The sequence below is a fragment of the Toxotes jaculatrix genome, chromosome 5, assembly GCF_017976425.1.
Source record: "Toxotes jaculatrix isolate fToxJac2 chromosome 5, fToxJac2.pri, whole genome shotgun sequence".
In the NCBI taxonomy this organism is placed as follows: domain Eukaryota; kingdom Metazoa; phylum Chordata; class Actinopteri; family Toxotidae; genus Toxotes; species Toxotes jaculatrix.
In genome coordinates this window covers 2,109,580-2,132,028 of record NC_054398.1, presented here as the reverse complement: position 1 = coordinate 2,132,028, position 22,449 = coordinate 2,109,580, and the positions used below count along the sequence as shown (strand labels likewise).

Here is a 22,449-nt window from a genome sequence, read left to right as displayed (position 1 = left end):
TGTAATATTTATTCTGGAAGCGAGGGAGCAATCAAGAGACGAGAGAGAGATGTTACAATAACCGCAGCGACCTAGGCTCCACCCACAGAAAGCTGGTTCTCATTAAAGCCATACAGTATCTTTGACATTGAGCGGGGAGCTGCCCCGCGTCCTATTGGTCAGACTGCTCTGAATGATATAACAGCATTTTATAAAGTTCTCTGATTCAAAGCAGTTTTTTTTGGCTTCTGGCTGTCTGAGCTTACTTGACGTGCAGACGGTCCCTCACCCCCTCCCCTCTCTGAGCGTAAAGACGTAATTTGCTGCTGAGGGTCTTGTGGAGACGAGGGACGGGGGGATAATGGCCCACTGACTCAGCCTTGCTGAGCTGGTGCTGTTCACAGACATCGTGGCCAAACCCCAAACACTCGAGTCAGAAAAGAAAGGCCTCACCACCACACCCCTCAAACCCAGGTTTCAACGCCCCCCCTCCCGGTTCCTGCTGCTCCAAAACCAGACATCCAAATTAAGTGCAAACACATGTAGCCAGAAAAGTGCAGAGTCATTCTGGTCTGTTTGTGTTCAATGTAAAACGGTCAGATGGTGGTGGTGGGGTTTCTGGATGTACCCAACAACCCTGACTCTAAACGTTTCCACACACAACAACACACGCAGATGCAAATGTTCCAAATTCATTCTCCTTTGTCCAGCTGATGAGAAGCTGCGTTTTTATTCTTTGTGGCTGTGACAGAAAGGTTCCTTTTCTGCAGCTGTTTTTCTTTTATGCATGTTACAGCTGTGTTCTGTTCTCTTCACCCATGTAAAGAACATATCTTCTAGCCAAACACTCCCAACGCCTCATACGACACCATGCAACATGCAGAATATATTCACAAAGAACTGCTAATTCTTAAGGTGTTTTCAGACAGCGAATGGTCGGCACAACCACCTGCACTGTTTTCAGGGTAAACATGGCGTGTGAAGTTGATGATGGTTCAGTTTTTTCACCTTGGCATTTAGCAAAAACTTGCTATATTAACCACGTCGTATTGCTAAGCACTATAAACTGCTACATGATGAAACCAGACTAGTTGGACAGCAGCAGTGTCGTCCACTCAGAGTACAGGCAACCACCTGCTGTCTGAAATCACCTTTACTCATGTTACTGCTGAAGGGCTGTAGAATGAAAATGTGTAAATATTTTATTCATCTCAGCAGAAAAAGGTGTCAGACGGCTTCTGACTGCAGATCAGTGAAACACTTTCTGCTGATCTGAGTGTGAGTCTGTAACGGATCAGACTCCTTCGGTGTGAGTAACTGAACCCGTCATGATGATAACTGCAGTAAACTCGCCTCTCGCCTCCGGCTGTGGAACTGCGCTTTCAAGCAGTGACTGCTAAACAGATGGTGATGGCTGGAACAGCGTGGACAGTTTTACAGAAAAATCTTAGTTCTTCTACATGTTCTGATTACTTAACATAGCAGTTAAGGTGTTTATCTTTACTTCCTGATAATTATTCATCTTGTTGATTTCTGTTTTTTTTTACTGTACTTTCTTACAGTTACTCCTGCGACTGTTCTGCTGTCTTCACCCTATAACCACAACACCCTGCACTCAGAGATGGCTGAGACTCTGGCTCTTGTCCTAATGAACCTTTATACTTACTGATCAACAGCAGCAACTGACTTGAAAAAGATCACAGCTGTATAAAGGTCAAAAAACTGAAGTAGGTGATGTGATATTCAGTGAATCAAAGGCCAAAACATTTTTTGGACAACACCCATGATTTGTACTTTGTACTTTACTCATGTCAGACTGGTGTCTAAGTGGAAAACTACTGGACCAGACAATTCAACTCTTACCTTATCTCCTTTTTTTAATTAGCTGGCAAACATTCATCCCGCCTGCGAGGGTGTGTGTATGTGTGTGTGGGCGTGTTCCTGTCTGTCTGTGTGCGGACGAGTCTATGCATGTGTGTATATCTGTGTACATGTTTGCATGACCTTAAACTAAAGTTTGACCAGTGCAAACTTTTCAAGGCTGACACTGATGCCAACACTTTGGCCTGAATGTGCTGACACTGTAGTTTTCTGATCCTCAGTTTGGTCATTTTCATGCTCAGAGGGTTGGTTCACCCACTGTGTGTCTCTTTGATTTCTGCCTCTATTCATTTATGCTGCTCACAGCAATGAAAAATGACATCTCCAGTCAGAAACAGTGTCCGTGTTATTGTGGAGAGCTGTGCTGTGAACTGCACGGAGTAAAGCTGGTTTCAAACTGCAGAAAAAGCAAATTACAGGATGAAATCTGACCTTATTGCAACGCTGTTATGACTCTGGCTGGCACCAGCCCAAACACTTGTTGCTACATTAGCAGTTTAGCAGTGACTGAACAGATATGAAGGGTCCTGGTTCCTCGTCTCAGAATATCTGCGGATGTCGATCCCATTCAAAATCTCTCTGCCGATACCCACCTGGTTTGGTGCGTCCCTAGCAGAAACACCTGAGACAGCTATCTCTAAACCTGGCCCAAATAAAACCCACACTATATAGAAAAAGAATAAAGTCAAATGATGCTGCTCCCAGGCTTCATTCACAGCACATGGCCCCTAATCCCCCCTGTGCTGATGTGTGGTTGTCCCCTCGCCATCCAGAGCCAGGGCAAATACCACCAAACGAAACAGCCTCTGCTGTCACTGTGCTGAAAAAATGTGCCTCGCTGGTGTTACAGAGGGCAGAGCCAGCCTGCCGACCTGTGCTGAGATGGGACTTGTGTTGGCGTGTAGCTGCACTCACCATGTCGCTGTAAATCTCGTCAGCCAGGATTGGAACACAGTGTCTGGAGGCCACTGAGAAAACAAGAGTCATTATGTTGTTAAGATGGGACCAGTGCTGTGTGATAGACCAAACGTTTTTTTCCTATGAAAGCAGAGCAGGGCAGAACAGCAGCTAGCTGACCTTTGAGGATCTTCTGTAGGTGTTCCTTGCTGAAGACAGACCCACACGGGTTGGATGGATTGGTAACAATCAGACAGGATGTCCTCTCATCAATCAGACTCTCCAGGTGTTGCAGGTCAATCTCCCATGACTTCTCTGGCTGCAAATCAAAGATGTGCATCAGGATGAGGGCAGGAACCTTATCATGCACCTGATGATGTTCAGCGATAGCTACTAGAGCAAACATGAGCATTTTGTCTGTGGACCACCACTGTAAAGGTCATGTCTGTCCAATTCAATTCAATTCAGTTCCCGGATTGGTCCCATGTGGCCCCATGTGGCCCCGTATGGTCTCAACTCCACAGCTGCTTCAAAGCCAGGTGTTGCTCTTTGGGGATCCTGCTGCATTTATGCAATGTCAGCATTGCTGGCAGTGTTCACCCTGTATTCCATGGTGGTTAGTCCCAGTACTAACCCTAACCTTATTATATAATATATATATATATATATATATATATATATATATATATATATATATATATATATATATATATAATATTTATATATATATGGGGTTAGCGGTAACCTCTTACTCACCAGCAGGTTGTACAGTTTGACCTTGATACCCATGGAGACAGCCAGAGTCTTATATAAAGAGAAGCCTGGGCATGGGACCAGGATGTTGTCCCCGGGGTTACACAGGACACTGATAGCCAGGTCAATTGCCTGACTGCAGCCACTGGTCAAAATCACATCCTGAAAAGAGACATTTAGTTTAGAGACATTTAGAAACAGTCTGCATCCACATTAACACTAACATCACACAGTTTCTGACATAAGCTGTTACGGTGCACGTAAGGTATCCTGCGCTGTGATTCAGGTTTAGAGTTAGCACTGCAGAGCATGAGTAAAAAAAAAGTGTGTGAAGGTGTGTGAAGAGCGAGCACCTCTGCCTCTAGCGGAGCCTCTGGGCAGCTGTAAAAGTTGGCCACAGCCTGGCGGCTCTTCAGGTAACCTGCAGGTGAACACAGAGAGAGTTCACAGCACACGTAAACAGAGACAGTGAATACTCAAACATCACTAACTGTTAGGGCTGTTAAGCATGAGCGAGCAGTATGTGATTTACTGACATCAGACAAATTCTAAGCGCTAAATTTCTCAAGAGAAGCTGAAAATGACAATGAAGTCAGTAATGTAGCTGTAAAACTGCTGTACCTCACATCTCCCCCTCATGCATCTGTACTTCAGCTGTCAGGGCTGACATGACAACATGACACTTCTATCCTTTGATGCACAGACTCACCGTGCATCAAAGGATGTGACTCACCGACAGAAGGAGCGTAGCCGTTGTATTTTTGGGAGTCTATAGCGTCTTTCATGGCCTGAAGCACGGCATCGTCTGTAGGCAGGTTCCCGAACACAGTGGGGTCCCCTGGGGAACAGATGTGGTGGTAAACAATCAGTCAACAGTGTCAAAAAAGCAAAAAAGTCAACATCTAGACCAGAAAAGTCACAGACCACAGTCCATAACTGTGTAGGAAACTGTAAATCTGTACAAGATAAAAAGCATATAAATACATCAGAGAACAGCAGCGGACTCGTTTCCAATCTTATTGCTTGTTTGGCTTATTGATTAGTGTTTGCGTCGGTTTATTATCTAGACAAATTAAACTTGGCCCAGTAACTGGAAATAATGTGCAAATGTTTCCAAAGCAGTATCAGCCCAATCGACCAGATGGTGGCGCTCTAATTAAGGCACAAAACTGTAGCTCTGGACAGGCCACATCCCTCAGCCTGTAAGTCTGAATGATTCGAGATGTGACACACAAGTCCAGCTCAGTGTGCAAAAAAAGCCTCTCTACTTTTTGAATTTATCTACACAGTTAGATTATAAATGCGATACACTGGTCCAAAAACATGGCCGCCATCAATTAAAATACCTTCACGAGGGGCGGGGCTTAGGGGGAAGGTGGCCATAACTCAAGTTGTGTTCCAGCAGTCCTGATTAAACTCACTGCATGTACGTGGTGTCTCCAGACGTTTTGAAATTTAGACATGCAGAAACCCCTCTCACCTATGGAGAGTGCGATCATGGGCTTCTCCGGATTTGGGGTGAGCTTCATCCCATCCACGATGGCCCTGATGGGATTGAGCGTGTTGTTGGCCATCTCTGAGGGCTTCACTTCCCACCTCTGCCTGCGGCTCTTGGTTTTGGCTGGATACAAGCTGCCATTCACACTGACATGGTGGATGCCGTTCCCGTGTAGTCCCTTCCCATTGACTCCGTTCCCACTCAGGGTTTTGGCACTGAGTGTGGTTTTGCCGTGGACGCCATTCCCATTCATCTGAACCAAGTAAGACTTGTTATCCATCCTGGAACTGATAAGGATGATCAACAATGAGCGTTGGAGCACAAACAGGGATATTTCCAGAGATGGAAAGTACATTTACATCATATCATATCATATCATATCATATCCTTTGTTATTTATTAAACAACCCAACACTGCATAAATCACTCAAAAGCAACTCCCCCTCAACCAGCTACACCTTTAACATGTTCCTTATTTGCTAAAATATCAATTTAAAAAAAGTCAACAACAGCCTATAAAATATATAATGAAGTAAAACTCTCTGAAAGTGGCCATTCTGCAAAATGAGTAGGTGCATTTTGTCCTTAATAATTCTGGACTATCGCTTCAGTAACATTTGAAATGCAGGGCTTTTACTTGTAGCTTCATTTACTTGAGCAGAGGATGTGAAAATTCCTCTTTGCTGATGCTGATGCACAACTGCAAAAAATAAACCTGAATGAAACTTTATTCATGAAACAATAAGTCAGATGTTCTTATTAACAGAGACTTATTAAAGTCTGCGCACTCATTAATGCCACTGATCATCATACTGTGTTGAGAGATTATTCACGGATTAATATACGGAGCAAACTTTGCGTCTTATTTCTGCAAGATTCTTAAATTTGACTAATATTACTTATGAATTTTATTATAAAATAACAGTTTTTTTATTTCTTTCCTTCTTTCTTCTTTTTTGCATTTGTATTATTCTTGTGGTTTCTTAAAGTGTCCTTTCTCTCTGACACTAAGATGCATTAGTTTATGATGCAGTTAATCCGCATCATTTCATATCACCGGCGTCGCATAAGAGTTTTCTATCCTCAGGTCTTACAAACACGGACAGAGTGGATCAAACAGCCTATCAAGCTGGCAGGAGTCCACACTGTCTCACAGTCTGTGACTCCCAGCAAGAGGCTGCACGGTTGCAGTAAATTTCATAAAATGCATATCGCTGTGTATCATCAATAAATATCAGGTTAAGCTTTTTTTTTTTTTTTAAACATGCAAACTTTGAAAATATAAATTTAAACACCCTGCAACTTCATTCAGAGAATCAATGATTGTAATTAATCATACTTCTTACTTACCTCATTGAATATTAAACACAGAGTCTCTCCAAAGAAAAAAGCTGCAGCGCAGATTAATTACATGAAATGAAGTGTACGGAATGTATTAAGCCGGTTTTATAGAAGATCCTCAGAAATGGGTGTTGAGCCCTGCCTATACTTCCATTGGCGGAGGCGGAGGGCTGTGCCATTACACCCCTCTTACATCACTAAACAGAACCATACCACCTCAAACCCTTAACGGCATCAATTACCGGCGGGAGGAGGGCGGACTGCACGCGAGGCACCGGACGCCTCAGCGGTGTGCGCGGTGCGTCACGCGCGCTGACCTCAAAACGGAGGAGGCGCAAATTGCGAGTCCGTCAGTGTGTCTGATGTGTGTGGCTCCACTGATGCGTTTATACTCATTATAACGGAAAACTACAGCTACACCTAAAGTTCAGTGGCAGATATTGTGCTCGTCTACATTTATAGGACAGCTATAATTTCCAAATTCAGATTTCACACAGAAGACACATGATAAAATAAAATATGATGCGTTACAAAAATGTGTTAAAATCAACAAACAAAAATTAATTTAATGCACCACTAACAATAATTCAATAATATATCTAACAGTAACATGAAATAGTAAAAGTAACCGTTTGCAATTTTCTGCAAAATAAGAAATTTTCCAGTATTTTAAGTATATATTGTTAATTACACTGTCCAGCATTAAAGTGTTACTTAAAGGAGCAGTAAACAGTTCTGGAGAAAGATAATTGACGTTTGAAATACATCCCTCCCTTCAGCGCACCTACAGAAGCTCCACCTCCAAACTTCATGGATGCACATTGCCAAACAGGTGCTGAAGCCAAATACTTAAATACTAGATATTTAATGCTAAAGACTCTAAGACAAAGTCTCAGCTGAGGAGCAAATTAAACATAAGAGAGATGAGTAATGTTACACAGGTAACTACACATGGAATTCCAAGGGAAATAACCTGAGGTGTGTCACAGCTGATTGGCTGGAACAGTGTTCTGAGGCTCAGCTCGAGTCACTCTGTTTGCTTCCCATTCACAGAGCCAGAGCTCTGTGGGAAGACCCAGTTGTTTTTAGTGCACACACAGAAAGTGGACAGTTGACAGTGGACAGCCGTGAGGAGACGTTCGCTGACTTTGACACATGTATTGAATTAGAATCACTGACTTCATATAAGGAAAGTATTCTTCCTCCACCACCGTGTGTCTTACGTAACAACGGCCTCTGCCTCACTCATCCACTCCTGTAAAGGAGATTCCAGGGCTTCCCACAAAGCCTGGTCTGCATCCAGACCTCCAGCGATCAAGGGAACAAAGCAAACACACAACAGACTGCTAATGGTTTGGACAGGGAAAATAAGATGCTGTCAAATCCACCCCGTCAGTCAGTATCCATGAAACCATGAAAATCCCAAACCTCTGGATTCTGGGAAGCGTTTACAGATCACAGTCGACACCGATACATGTTCAGGGCATCATACAACTGTTGAAATAAACATGCCGAGTCATGTATGGGCTGCAGTTGTAACACATTATTTAACATGATGCAACAAGTGAAAATGGTGTGGACAAACAGAATGGGACCCATGTCCTAAAAATCTGCAACTCACCCTCAGGCGTTTTGTAGCTGTCAATGAGACGTCTGCCGGCGGCTTCCCAGTTGGTAGTTTAGCTCATTCTTCCTGAACAAACTGCTGCAGGTCTCTCCGGTTTGATGGGGGCCTTCTCCCAGCCGTGAGTTTCAGCTTCTTCCATCAATGATCAGTTGGATTAAGATCAGGACTCAGGCCACTTCAGAACGGTCCGGTGTTTTCTCCTCATCTGTTCTTGGTGCTTGTAGACGTTTGTTTGGGCTCATTACATCTTGATAATATTAGTAACTGTGGTCAATACAATAGACATTATCAGTACAATCATTTATCCATAAAAGACCATTTTAGAAGATCTCTGTGGAATAAGCAAGAGTTCAGCTGTTTTCACAAATCCATGCAGGTATGAATGAGAAAAGAGCTTTTAATTTCTACATCTTTCAGGAAGAACGGAGCATTGTCTTCATCGAGGCGTAAGGGCACCAACACTTTAAGCCACATCTGTACAAGCAGTTATGTGAACGCTGATTACAGCCACTTTATGTTTTTAGTCACACCTGTGCTTTTCGTAAGACAATTTAAAGTGTCTGCTGTGAAAAAGTCCTATGGACTACACTAAAATGTTCTACAGTAAGACTTGTGTACACTGAAATACTGCAGTCAAAGACAACAAGTCAAACTACATCACAAAATCCAACCAAACCTTTGGTATACAGTAAGAGTCTGTAAGTCATTAGCCCCTTGTCTCTATGATGCCGCCTGCCCAAACAAAAAGTTACTTATTCATGGTGGGTATGACATGCTAAGGCTAATACCTGAGTCAACAAAGCATGTTATGATTGACGTGTATCACTGTTTGCTAGATGTGAGCCTCTAGACTGTCCGGTCACATAGTGTTAAATCAATACATGAGACAGACAAATAGTAGTTTAATCACAACACATTGACTTTGGTGTTGTTATGCCACTGAAAGCATGTGGGTCATTTTTCGAACGGATCGCATTTACGTTCAGTGAACTGCATTTTGCAATGAGTACGGTGGGTGAGCATCCTGACTGGGGAGCAGCAAGGTGGGGGAGGGTTGGGGGGGTGCTGGTAAACTTCAACATCTGTGGAAAAGTACTCCTTACCTCTGGGTTCCTGTGCTCAGTGTCAGTTCATTTTACAATCCCTCTGAGAGAAATTATGTCAGTGAAGGTCAACCGAATGGAGAAAAGTTTAAAAAAAAAATAAATTAAAAAGCAATAAAAATTAAAAGACAATACATTTATATATGAAAATCATAATAAATATATAAAATGACACCAGTCTCATCCTTTAATATAAACTGAATCTTGTGATCCTTTTTCTTTTATACCTTTTGTACCTGAATAACAGATGCAAATATCATGAACACTACATGGGGGCAAAGGGGTGTCATGGGTGTTTGTATGGCCCTAAAGTTTGACCCCAGACTCCAAAACTGCAAAGTCATCGTGTGGCACTCCATCAAGGGGAGACCGCTCAGTCTCATAAATCAGTTTGATGGGGGAGTCAGTATGTGCTCAGCACAAATAACCAAAGTTAAAGCAAAGCACAGACACCATTAACTGTCTCATGACCAGAAAGTCTCTGGTATGAATCTACAGACTGTAAATGTGTGTGGTGAATGTAGGTGAGGAGACTGGATGACCTACAGCAGGACGGCTCTCAGAATCAGAATGGGAAGCATCGAGTCGTCCATGAAAATGAAAAAGTAAATGTAAAAAAAACAATATTCAATAAATGTGAAGTCCCAAGTGGCTGCAAATCACTAAAATCAATAATGTGCCAATTAGTTCAAAATGTGTATCTCTTATCAGGAAAAAGCCTCGAGAGCAAATAATCTCAGGACATCAAATATAATGGATTCAAGTTTTCTGGCATCCCTCAGTGGCAGCACCAAGCAAACATCTGTGGCAGGCAGCACTGCACAGTGCTACAGTGGACTGGAAGAACAACACGTTACCATTCTCATCTGCGCACAGACAAATATAATCAGAGCATTTTAAAAGATGCACACTGCATGGAAATTTCACACAGGCTTTAAAAAAATAAAATAAAATAAAATAAAACAGAAAACGTGCAGAGACCTGTCAGTCATCCATTGCACTTTAGCCACATGGTGAGAACATGCAGCATCACATGTATCTGACGCAATGCTGATACAAGGAAAAACCCGGTAAACATCCACAGCGAGTACACCCCGGATTAAACAAATAAAGAAATACCAGCCTTCAACTGAACGTCCATCATAAAACAGGATTATTCACTGTTTTCTGACACAGTTCACATTTTGTTAACTAGAAGCATTTCCTGTTGATTTTGCAATAAAACTCTTGCACTCTTTGGATACTGCTGTTTCATAACTAAAAAAAAAAATCTTTGCAAGGACAAAGCCAGTCACTAATAATCTGATGTTTCAAGCACGATGTTGTGAGTTCTATCTCACATATGCTTGGAGGTAAATAAGCTTTAAAATACTGTGAATGTCATCATATAAATTCTGATTTAAGGTGTTTTGTTTAATATGGACTCAGGAACTCAGCAGGCACACAGTTTACCCCATGCTTTGTACTTTGTTCCCTGCCATTTAACCAACACTGTTCTGCCTTGCCAAAAGCCTCGGCCATTTTGTTCTGCACTGTTGGTGATGGCATCGGTGCACAAACAACATGAGTGTTAAATGAACAGCATGAACAAATTCCAAGAAAGGAAGATAACAGCATGTTTAGTAACCCCTTCATTCTGCAGGAGCTAGATTCATCTGGGTTAACCACAAAACAGCAGTCTGCACATAGGTAGTTTGATGGACATGTGACGTTGTGTGACACATGAACAGTTCAGCTACTGCAGCCACACCTGGAAGTATAAGGTGTAAGGTTTTGGGTCAGTCTGTTACGTGAAGCTTTGGGCTGGAGCTGGAGTTGGGTTTCAGTTTCTCTCTCTCTCTCCCTCTGTGTCCATCATCTGTATCCATGAGCGTCATGTGTAGACAGACGACAGGAACTAATGTTTTCCTGACAGGAAACATTAAATTAGCCTGATGAAATAAATAAATGAATAAATAAAGCAGAATTATAGCTTAGGATCTCCTGTCAGGTTTGGGTTTCTTCATCTTTTAAAAGTAATTTAAAGGGTAACTTTTCAGCTTCAGCTGTTTCCACACCCACATGATGGATCTACCAATGAAATAAGCTCCAGCTCCAGAAAGCAACTATTAAACAAAAGGAAAAAGAATGAGAAAGATCCAGTCTTTGCATAAATATATTTGTTTTCTGGTTGTGAGGCTTATTGTGCAGTTTCATTCCAAGGTCATTGTTTGACTGACACCTGCTGGAGAAAATACTGCATACATTTCCTGTCAGCAGTTTAACTTCAAAAACAGAATTTAGTATATAATATGGAACTGGGACACAGCAAAAGCACAGGGGCCAGTTTCTGCTCTTTGTGCTGTGTTTAAGTGTTTATAGTCGTTCTGAACGACCGCGCTTGAAGGCAGAGTGAAAGACCGGCCGTCATGGAGAGAGGGGTATGTGATATTTAAAGATGGAAAGAGCCAAAAATCATTATGTAACAAATGAAAAAAAAAAAAGTAGAGGCAGAGTCCTCAGTCCCTGGCTCTGTGCTTAGCATTATGTGAGGTTTCCATTGATAACTTCAAATCCTTTACTTGTTCTGTGCAGAACTTCATGTCCAGGATGTTTCATTCAAGGGCACATTTCCTTATCAGTCCTTAGGTCAAAAGCCAGTGACGAGTGTCCTCATTTCACCTTACAACAGGGGCTGGACCTCCCTCTAATAACACTGTGTAAATACACATAAGCAAACAGAGGGGGGGGGGGGGGGGGGGGGGGGCTGCTGACCTCAGTGCTGACCCTTAGAGATCTGCCACTCATGTCTGATCCAGTTGTTTTAACACAACTGGCCATCACGAGGACAGCTGGCGCTAGATCGTGCCACTGAGCTGATTGACTGACTCAGGAGAAAGACACACAACTGGCCAGAGAAAGCAGATGTGACTGCCAATGGGGAAAAGGTCCGGGTCTGTCCAACATCAGCTGACAAGGTAACAGGCAAGTGGACACAGGCTAGTCCACTTCTTTATCAGTGTCTGAGGTTATAGTGCAGTTATAGTGTATCTCTACAGCTTTATGCTCCAATGGGTTTAAAACAGATCCTTTCAAGGAAAACACTATGAGCCCCATACAAAACCCACTCGCACCAACGGATCTGTTCTCCAGTGGCACAAGTGATTTAAAGGAGCAAATACATCCCTCCCCTCAGTTCAGAAGCTCCGCCCCCCACATTCACAGATACACATTGCCAAGGCAACGACGCTAACACTTATGCTTTGCTGACCAGAGGAGGAATATGGAGGAGTCCAGAGCGTCTGAACGCAGCCTAGGAGCAGACCACTGAATGGCTGTCAGGACACTGTACGCAGAAGGACAAATGTCAAACTCACGGTGGTGCTGCAGGAAAAGTCAGGCAATCACCAAATCAGCAGGATATATCATCTGGGAACCATGACTGTTTGCCAACCCGGTTCAGTGTAGTAGATGCTGAGATATCTCACCGGCTGAGTGAAAACATTTGCCTGCGGATGAGACCAGGATTAGTCATAAGGGTTCATCCTCTGGCGACCATAAATGTTTTGTAAAATGTCATGGTAATCCATCCAACAGAGACATTTCTAAAACACATCACACGGCTCTGTTAAGAATATGGATTATTTACTCTGATTTGTCATCAAATCCACACTGAGGAGCCATTTTCTGTGGTTACAAAACAGTCCAACATTCAAGAGACGTCTGCTACAATGACTGATATGATACTCAGCACAGTACAAACATTTACAACAACCACTTTTTGTGCAATTGTGCACAATTGTGCAAACTTATACAATTTTACAATTGTTAACAGGTTCTTTCAATCTGCATTTAGCAGGTTTTTGGCTACTTGGGGCCACAACAAGCTAAAAGTCGTGCTCACTTGACATGGCCCTGTAAACCTGGCTGATCTGTTTGGGTTTTTTTTTTCTCAGGAGAGTTTCACTGAAGAGAGCTCAGTGCTGTAACTGGAAATGAGGTTGATTGTTGTTGTGAGACTGAATCAAAGCAGTGAGGCTGTGGGACATTCAAATTAAAACAATGAGCTGAAAGACGCTAAACGCTCCACGGAGCCGAGGGGAGTAGTGTGATAATTCTCTGCAGAGCCAGTCACTACACACAATGTAGTGTGAAAAAGTGTATATTAGCAGCAGCCTTATCTTATAAAATTAGTTCAATACCTTAATCTAGCAACATTAAAGACAAGACTGATAAATCAGCCTAATTAGCTTATCACAGATATACTGGTATCTGTGTATATGTTGGCTAAGACATATTGATCAGTATCAGCCTCACGCTTTCACTGGGCTGTAGTCCATATGTTAAAAAGTTCTCATACATGATTCAGGCTCCCTGCAGTCTCATACTCTGAGAGCAGTCTTTTCTTTTTAATGTGTGGTTTGTAGTCAGGGTCGTGATCAGTGGAGTCCCCATTGTCACTGCCTGATGAATGACTGGAGTAAAGAGTGTTAGGATCAAAAGAAGAATATGGATCCTCCTCCTGCCCTTCGTCTTCATTGCTGCTTCGTAGCACGCGCTCCTCGTGTCCGGCTGAGGATCTCCCCTCGGTCGCTCGGTAACACTCCTGAGTGCTCAGCCTGGTGAGATTCACATAGGGCTGTAGAAGTGTGGACTGCAGCAGCACAGCCTGACTCCGCAGTGATAACCTCAGCTGGGCTAAATGGACTCTGCAGGTCTCAGACCTGACAGGCAGACGATCACAGCTGGAGGCAGAGGATATGACAGCAGAGCGTGGTAGGGTCTTTGATGGAACAGGAGTGATGTCGTGTTTCTGAGGATGGTTTCTGATGGAGACCTGAGGAACAACTAATCGAGATGATTTGGTAGATGAAGTTATCTGGTTAGCAGTACAGGCCGAGGACAGAGTCCCTGACTGAGAAGCAGATGTAGAAGCATCACGTGTAGAAGGCCAGGACACGCTAAAGTCGGGTAAGGGCAGATGGCTCTTCTTGTAGGTAGCTGGGGCCTTTTCGAACTGCACAGCTAAAGGGTTTTGACTGGATCCGTCCAGACCCGGTGACTGTCTGGTGTTAGTGAAAACCCGTCTGAGCTTTTTTGAAAACCGGGAAAAAGACTGAAGAGTTTGTGTCTGACAGCTGGTGAAGGCAGATGCATCATGAGATACAGGAGCTGTCTGTAATTGGTGCGTTGTGTTTGATTGGGTCACAGTTTCTAACTGATCAAATGCAGACTCTTTGCTCCTTGAGGTGTGGCAGTGAGGAGAGGTTAGCACTTGAGGACTGGAAGTGGAAGCTGTCTGTTTGTTATTAGACATGATGAGGTGATCTGGAGACGTTTGACTGGGTTTAGAGGGAGGATAGCTGCTTCTGACAGAGGCAATGTCTATCAGTCGAACCACTGGGGACAACAGAGTGGGCAGAGGAGTGTCTAGGGGAGAGGCCTGAGGTAAAGCCTCTGCTTGAGACGTATCGCATGCTGATCCAGAGCTAAGCTTATCTTTGGGGTCTGCTGGGTCAGATACCTGGGCTGCTGTCTGAGGACGGGAAGTGGTCTGCGAGGGTGGATGTTCTGGGGGACATGGGATGAGGTCAGAGGGAGTGAGGTCCTGTGATGAAGAAGTGGACGAGGACGACTGGAACAGCGGAGGAGACACAGAAACATTGGCCTGAAGCCGCAGCTCTTCTGAGCACTCTTCGGGACACTCCTGTAGGATGCTCGTCACCCATCGCTGGTGTTTGGAGCAGAACTGAGGAGAGGAGGCAGCCTCCTCCACACAGTCCCTGCTGCTCTCACTCGCTTCTTGCTTTTCTTCATCACCGCTCTGTTCTCCCACTCCCTCGATTACCTCTCCACCTTCCTGTGTTTGTTGATGTCTACCAACATCTGAATGATTGTCATTCTCCCACAAAAAGGAGCTATCGCTGGACACTTCCTGTGGAGCCTCCTCTGCTCTGTTAAAGTCCTCTGGCTGAAACTGTAGGAGGGTTCTGCCTTCTGATGACCTGAGAAGAGCTTGTGAGGAGCTGCCATAAACAAGAGACTTTGAGAGCTGAGAACTTCCTGTTTCATTCTCTCCGTGTTCTGATGACTGAGGAACGCAGGCTGGACGACAGGAAGCAGCATCTAGAAGAATGGAAGGCAGTGCATTTTAATTAAAAAGAATCAGATGTGCATTATGGGCTAAACATAAATGCAAGTCTTTTGTTGACACTGGTGCAAAGACAGAGTTTAACGTAGGACACACAGAGTAGTAACACAATTATCTGATTCAGTTCCATGTTAAAGGTGAAGTCCAACAGTTTTACGCATCAAAGTCTGCTCACAGGTCTTGGATGGTGCTACCAAATATGCTACATATTTGAAAAAAGGTGTCTGATAAAATGGCCTCATGTCACTGCGTCACCACTGGCTGGGACTAAAGACTACAAGTCTGAAAATGACAAACATCTGGACGTGTGTGTGTGTGTTGGGAGTTGTTCCTTACCACAGTGCAGCAGTTTCCTCAGAGTTGTTGCTATAGTTGTGGAGTCAGAGGTGATTACTTCCAGCAGCAGCTTCTCCTCTTCAGTAACAGGACTGTCTTTCTTCAGTATCTAATGAACATATTCATATATGGCAGAAATGCAACTGAGACATTCCCATCACGATCACAGGTAATTAATGTGTTGTCTTTTTTTAAGGTTCTTCATGTTCTTTTATGAACTGAAAAGTACCCTTTGCAGTTTTTTTTTTTTACTAGTGGTGCTGTGGATCAATGATCGGGCCTCAAAAATGAGTGCTAGTTTCGTTGGTGGAAACTGTGACAGAATATATTTGTTGACAATCTTTTTCCCAATAATGAAAATGAGACAATGACCAGGAGAAACAATGTCAATTAACAATAACTGTGACAATTTCTCCATACAATATCATTAATGAAATGAATGAAAAACAAAAACTTCAACAAAATATCTTTGTTTTCATGTTTTTGTCAATAATGACATAATCCAAATGTCCTCCTTCCATTAGCTGCACATTTCTCCTCCTGCACGCCTGAATCATCTCTCTGGTGACTCCTATGAGCACACTGCCTACAGTGCCAGCCTGGACCAGGCTGCTAATGCTACAGCTGTATGAGCCCAGACAACATACAGTGACAGGAAAAGACCACCATGTGCTGTGAACACTGGGGCTTGGTCAGAAAATATGGCTGACTGAAACAGTGATGATGACTGATGATTTTGAATGGGTCCATGGCATTTAAATGCAGTCTGTTTGTATTATTTAATGCTCAGACACGCACAGTATGTTGTGTAGAACACTGATTTTAGCCTGAATAAAGTCTGTTGGGCTGTAACCAGCTGTTTAGTACTTGTATTGTGTTGTCAGCAAAAAGGTTCCAAATATATGAGTTTACAAGAAAATGAAATGAACAGTATCAAGAATACAAACTATGTTCTGACAAGAAACACTGGATGTAAACAAAACTCCCCAATGTTCAGTGTCCAGGAGAGAACATTAAGCTTTTTAAAATGTGCCCGTACATCTCATCTACCAATAAACCCATTAAAACCACACACCTTATCAGCAAAAGTGTCTCCTGGTAGCACGGTCTCCAGCTGGTGTAGATAGTGCAGCAGCCTGTCCTCTACTTTCTGGGCATAACGTTCACCATACTGCTTCCCCATCTCTCTCTGGAAGACACACAGCATGTGTCATGTCATCTGAATATGAATCAGACTTTGTGTATTTTTTTTATTATCTCGTGGTTTAGACACGTTTGGTTTAATTCCACATTTCAAAAGGCTCAGGGTAGTATGAAGGTGTCATATTATTAAAAAAACATAACCCAGATTTAACACATTTCTACCACATTTCACACCAGAAACATCTAAACAAGCTCCTCATTACATCATTTTTTGGACATTGTGTGTAAATGGACAGCTCTTGCAGATCTGTAGCGCACCCTGCTGGACAGAAAAAAACAGTTACAGGCTGAGAGAGACTGAACTAATTCAACACAGAGAGAGCCTATATGTAACAGTGTGCAATAACTTCAGACAACGTTAACCCATCGTTCTCTCATAATCTCAGTAAGATCAGCTCTATCACTCTGAGTGCAAACAAACAATATTAAGGATCTGAACTTATTCGGGGGTTTTTTTTAAGTTTGAACAAAATGGTCTCAAAATACTTTGTTGACACCATATTTAAGGCCATACAAGCATGTTAAACTAAGCTTGTGCTAACCCTGTGAACCCTTCATCCCCTCAGCCTTTCATTAAATCACACGTGTCTTTTAATGGTACTGATGTTGGCATTCATAACTTATTACTGTTTCTACCTTAATATAATCTGCAAGCTTTTCCTTGTCCATAGCAAGAGCTTGTGCCAGCGTCTTAAAGTCCAGATTGTTCTTCCTCATGAGGAACATCTCATGTTGGTTCTGTGCAAGAAAAACGGGACATAAAACAGAGGATCACGGCTGGGTCTATTCATTTAGGTAAGATTTTAATATAGGCAGTAGTTAGACATGGTAAGGTGATGCTATACTTAAATGGACAATGCTGTAAATGACCCAGTCCATACAAAAGTAAGTTTATTTAAATCAATCAATAAATGCAGCATTTCCTTAATCTGACATACCAGATTCTAGCTAAATAAATAAGAACATCCAGACAGACTTCATTCTCCAAAATTCACTCCATTAATATAAACTGAGCAGCTTCAAATTATACTTGGTTGCAGCGACTATGTATCTACAGTTGTAAATTAAAACATTAATAAATGATCACCACATAAAGTTGATTAAGCTAAAGTTAGCAAACACCTGCCTATCTGTACACCTAGCAGACAGGAAGTAACATTAGCATTCATTTGGAATTATGTTTATGTGCACCTCCTTTTTATTAGTTTTATTATTGTTGTCAATATTGTCATCATTAAACATCACAGTGTGTGAAGTCTGGCCAAACATCATCAGAGGACACCTACCTGTCCATGTGAAGAGCTAACACAAATGCTAACATTAACACACAGATCACATCACATCAATAATGAAGTGTAGCAAGATTTTATTTATAATACTCTGTGTAGTTACAAACCGTTAGCATCCTCATCCAGGAAGTGTAGCTATGCTGACATTGCTGAGCCTCTTGGTGAAAGCTACACAAGCAGTGATTGATAAAACTGGCTAGCTAGCTAACACATATAAATGCAGTCAGTATATAATGCATTCTGTTTTTATGTTTACATACATGTATCACCAGTCACTTTCACTACAAAGACTCAAGCACCTTTTGTACATAGTATATAATATTTATAATCTGAGTACTTTTGCCTTTGTTTTTCTCCATTGTGTTTTGGATTGTATATTGTTATTTTTATATTTTCTTTTACTGCCGTTTCTACCTTTTTCTATATGCTGCTGTAACAACCAAATTTCCCCGTTGTGGGATGAATAAAGTCTATCTTATCTTATCTTATGCAACGAGAATGGATTAGTTCAACATCAACAGTCTATACTGTGCTCGCGAGAAAGCTGATAACGTCGCCTCAGATAGTTCCACTGTTGGACACTTACACAGTGATCTTGGTATTGAGATAGTTTGCTTGGGAAGTACTGGGTGATTTTAACCACAGTATCAACCATTCCTCTGCCCTCTCTGAGCATCCACATGATGACCTGGAAAGAGAGACGATAACCAAGAGAGAGGTAGATAAACAGAAAGCTGAGGAAATGGAAATTTAAATTAAAAAAAAATATAAATGATCATAAAACTGTAACAACATGTAAGTAGCACCAGTTCTATATGATCTGACATGCTTTTTGAATGAATGAATGAATGAATGAACCACACTCATTCCCATACCATGGTTTTAAGGCCAAACATGATCTTCATGTGTTTGATGGGAGCCACCAGCCTGGGTAAGAGTCTGTACGTAGCATCCAGAAAGTCCATCACTCTTTCAAAGTGCTCTATGTCCCTGTTCTTCACAATGGAATAGACCTGGGCAGACGCAACACGCAGCCTCCACGATTCTTCAACGCTTAGAGGCTGCGAGTTCACTTCTGGCCAATCGGAAGGTTCCACAACTGAGAGGAAAAACACATGAAGAACGTCACATCTTCATCTGACTGCTTCTGACTCTTCTCTGTAACTGTCACGTGTATCAACATGAAATATTAAAGAAGTTTCTAATCAGCCGGGGTCAGCCGGCCGAGAACCCGCCCACTTAGCTCGGAACAACCGAGCTAGCCTAAGGCTATTCAGCTAGGCTAACAAGCTAAGCGGCAGCTACATCCGCCACACGACAGTCCCCGAGTCCGACCCGACTAGCTCGACCCCGTGCGACAGCGAAACAGAGCCCCTCACCTGAATGTAAGTTCCTTACAAACTATAACGCCACAGCATTTGAAATAATAATTAATCTTTTATTGAGGTCATACTCCATAAAGTCAAAAAAATAAAGCCAAAAAAAAAAAAAAAAAAAAAAAAAATCCGCCAAAACTCATCTTAAAAGTTAACGTCACAACTGTTGGGGGAAAATTTATTTCTAGCCTATTATTTAACTGTGAAACAATCATTATTATTTCATATTGATAAAATATTTTAAAAGTTAAAAACATTATTATTGTCATTATTATCAATGATAACGATGAACATAATGATAATAATATATTTAAATGTTCAATATTTACCGGCTTTCACCGCTGCCTCCATCCACTATCCACTTACAGTTACAGCAGCACACAAACAACAGCAGCCGCTTACTGACGGAGCTGCTCTGTCCATGCAATGTCGGACTTTTTAAACAGAAAAATGAGACGAAATAAAATTGTAGCCTAGTATTCCCACAATAAACGGACTCAGAGCACGGAACACACTGCAACAGCGTTCCTAACATTAGCTGCTCTGGTCCTCTATCTGTATCCGCAGCGAACATAAGTCGGCAATAGCTGGGTTTCAGTCACGTGATTATGATGACGCAGGTATGCGCAGCGATTTCATATGGAGGGCATGAAGTTACATGTCAAAGCCAATGGAGGAAATATTAGCAGAGAGTCCGTATTGTACGGGTTTAGATCCCGTGTCGAGACGGAGATACAGACAGTTAATCAAACAATATGTTGGACGTGACCCGTACCTCATGAAGATGAAGCGAGTTTTCAACGGACTTTAAAGATTTGCCGACAATCGAGGCTGTTGAGATCACCATTTATCTCGTACTTCAGACCTCTTATTATACGAAACAGCAAACGAAAGCCTACAAAAGCCTGGAGGCATATAACTTTTTTTGTGAGCGGGTGAGTTCACAAACTTGGTACCAAACGGCTCAAAGACGATTAACGTTTGGTGTTTATTCATATACTGGTTATGTATAGCTAGCAGCTAGCAATAGCGGCTATAATGTCAACAAACACATCTTACAGTCAACGTCCCCTAAAACGCTAGGGCAGCCTAAAAAGTCCCAATGAAGTCCATATTAGACTACCGGCAACTTAATAATTATTACTATGTAAATGAGCATTAAGCGACAAGCTAATGATATAAACACAGCCACAAAAACCAAGTTAGCTAGCTAGCATACCTTTGACGAAGTGGTCACTGCAGACACGGGCTTTAGCAGACTGCTCCTCCCGACCGCAGACGGAGGTTTAAGATCCACCTTTTACGGCGTTGTTCTGTAAGTTTTTTATACTTCTCACCTTTGTGGGTGACTACTCTTGGTTCTTTTTCTTTTTCTCTATTGGAACGATTTGAGCACCGGTAAACTACACAAAACAGGCATTTTTCCACACGGTAGATTCTCAGTGTGTCAGTCAGCTAACGGCTGAAACACTTCCTGCTCTCCATCTGAATTTGGCGCCCTCGCGCCGCTGCGTCGTGACGTCACGTGAAACCCAGATATTAAGTCATAAGCCCGCGGCAAAATATGCTAATACATGCTAATTAGTGCAAACATCCAGGTAAAATAGTGAGAAATTTACTTAAAGAAAAAACTGCAACACAGACTCCTTCGACGGTCGGCTAGTACAGTCTACACTACAACAAGCCATACTGTCACAAAAACCTATCCGAACACGGACACTTCAGCCCCTGTCAACCGCTGAAGGTTGACGCCCCCCAGTGTTCACGGAAGTGGAAACTATCAATACAGACAAAAAACAAAAGATGTACCAGGCTGTAAATATGGTTTTTTAGGCTTTAAAGTTAGCTATTTTAACATGGGGTCAATTGAGAATTGCTCACTTCTGGAGCCAGCCCTCAGCGGCAGCCGAGGAACTGCAGGATCACTGTAAGTGATCCTCACTGATTCTGACCTGATTATTACTAAGCTAAGACTCATGAACGCTTCCATCAATGTTTCTACTAGCTCAAATATTGTCAAAAGCAACTATTGGAACACTAACTTTAACCATTACTGAACCATCAACACAATCCTACAGGAAATAAATCAAAGCTGTTCACTGTTGAACCATTAAATGAGGCAAACCTACACTTCATGTGCACAATCCAAACTTTGAAGGATGAAGCATCAACCATGAGGACAGCCAGGTTTCTCTGTGCAGAGAGAGTCCCCCTGGGTGAGCGGCTTACTCTATCAACCAACCATCAACAACCATCCTAAACATACAGCCAAAGCAACCAACCACAGAGCTTTTCAGGCCCAGTCAGTCCCCTGATCTCAGTCCTACTGAGCACGAATCCTCCTGGCTGAGGACCAGACTAAAGGCCAGGGAACCTGATACTGAGTTTATATCCGTCCAGTTACTTCTGAACCCCTACACTTTGCCACTGTGCTGGTTTTATCTCCCACAGAGTTCTTTTGATATTGATGTAAACCTACTCCAATTAAAGCTGAGCCTTGGCACTACTGTGGTCACAGTATGACAACAGACTAAAGTCATCGTTTTAAGTGAAGGTGCACAGTTATGGGACACCTCTCCCAAACAGCGACTGACTGAATACACTTATCAAATCTGTGCAATATACAATACACACACAATATACATGCAGCAGACACATGCATATACACATACACAGCCGGGTTTATCTGTTCTTTTATTCAGATTTTGCTTCATCCACTCATCGTTACACTGCTTTTCTGCCTGTAACATTTTTACCTGTATAATTCCTGTTAAACTAACAAACTTATTGCAGCATTGTAAAGTAATTAAACTGATCATCTACCTTCTTGTATATCCATCATCTTGTGAGCCCAGACATACTCTATGATCCACACCGGTAACTTCGGGAAGCTCTGTAAACTCTTGCTGTCAGCCTGCAGCTGTCTTCCTTCCATCAGGAGACGCTTCGTCGCTCAGCTCCGCAGGCTTCGCTCGGAGGGGAAAGCTCCGGGTCTCACCCGCTTGACCTTTTAAAGTCCGAATCATGAATGGGACG

At 42.5% G+C, this 22,449-nt stretch overlaps 3 protein-coding genes across 3 annotated transcripts in view; all 3 read right to left on the bottom strand.

Annotated features, from left to right (window-relative positions):
- tat (tyrosine aminotransferase) overlaps window positions 1-6,494 on the bottom strand; it is a 9,087-nt gene extending 2,593 nt beyond the window's left edge. Inside the window, exons 1-7 of the mRNA XM_041038310.1 lie at window positions 6,359-6,494; window positions 4,991-5,295; window positions 4,244-4,348; window positions 3,864-3,931; window positions 3,514-3,672; window positions 2,938-3,076; window positions 2,776-2,828 (exon numbers count right to left, since the gene is read on the bottom strand). Of these exons, the coding sequence (XP_040894244.1) occupies window positions 2,776-2,828; window positions 2,938-3,076; window positions 3,514-3,672; window positions 3,864-3,931; window positions 4,244-4,348; window positions 4,991-5,295; window positions 6,359-6,363 (834 nt within the window). The 5' untranslated portion in view covers window positions 6,364-6,494. The remainder of the gene's footprint in view (window positions 1-2,775; window positions 2,829-2,937; window positions 3,077-3,513; window positions 3,673-3,863; window positions 3,932-4,243; window positions 4,349-4,990; window positions 5,296-6,358) is intronic.
- zgc:56622 (uncharacterized protein LOC326033 homolog) overlaps window positions 1-12,327 on the bottom strand; it is a 21,653-nt gene extending 9,326 nt beyond the window's left edge. Inside the window, exon 1 of the mRNA XM_041038311.1 lies at window positions 12,315-12,327. The gene's annotated coding sequence lies outside the window, so the exon portion shown is untranslated. The remainder of the gene's footprint in view (window positions 1-12,314) is intronic.
- Window positions 11,151-22,449, bottom strand: LOC121182028 (mucin-17). The gene is made up of 7 exons (XM_041038305.1): window positions 22,237-22,449; window positions 18,913-19,136; window positions 18,624-18,725; window positions 17,385-17,486; window positions 16,621-16,734; window positions 15,546-15,654; window positions 11,151-15,184 (listed from the first exon to the last, which is right to left on the bottom strand). Exons 1-7 carry the CDS (start codon window positions 22,346-22,348, stop codon window positions 13,413-13,415), a joined length of 2,535 nt encoding a protein of 844 aa, XP_040894239.1. The 5' UTR covers window positions 22,349-22,449; the 3' UTR covers window positions 11,151-13,412.

Bases quoted from the DNA above. Each gene is read 5' to 3' on its own strand.
- LOC121182028 (XM_041038305.1), bottom strand. From the start codon at position 22,348: ATGGAAGGAAGACAGCTGCAGGCTGACAGCAAGAGTTTACAGAGCTTC. The intron at 18,726-18,912 runs GTATGGGAATGA...CTCTCTTTCCAG, and splicing joins TGTTTGGCCTTAAAACCATG to GTCATCATGTGGATGCTCAG. The intron at 17,487-18,623 runs GTAAGTGTCCAA...TTTCTTGCACAG, and splicing joins CTCAATACCAAGATCACTGT to AACCAACATGAGATGTTCCT.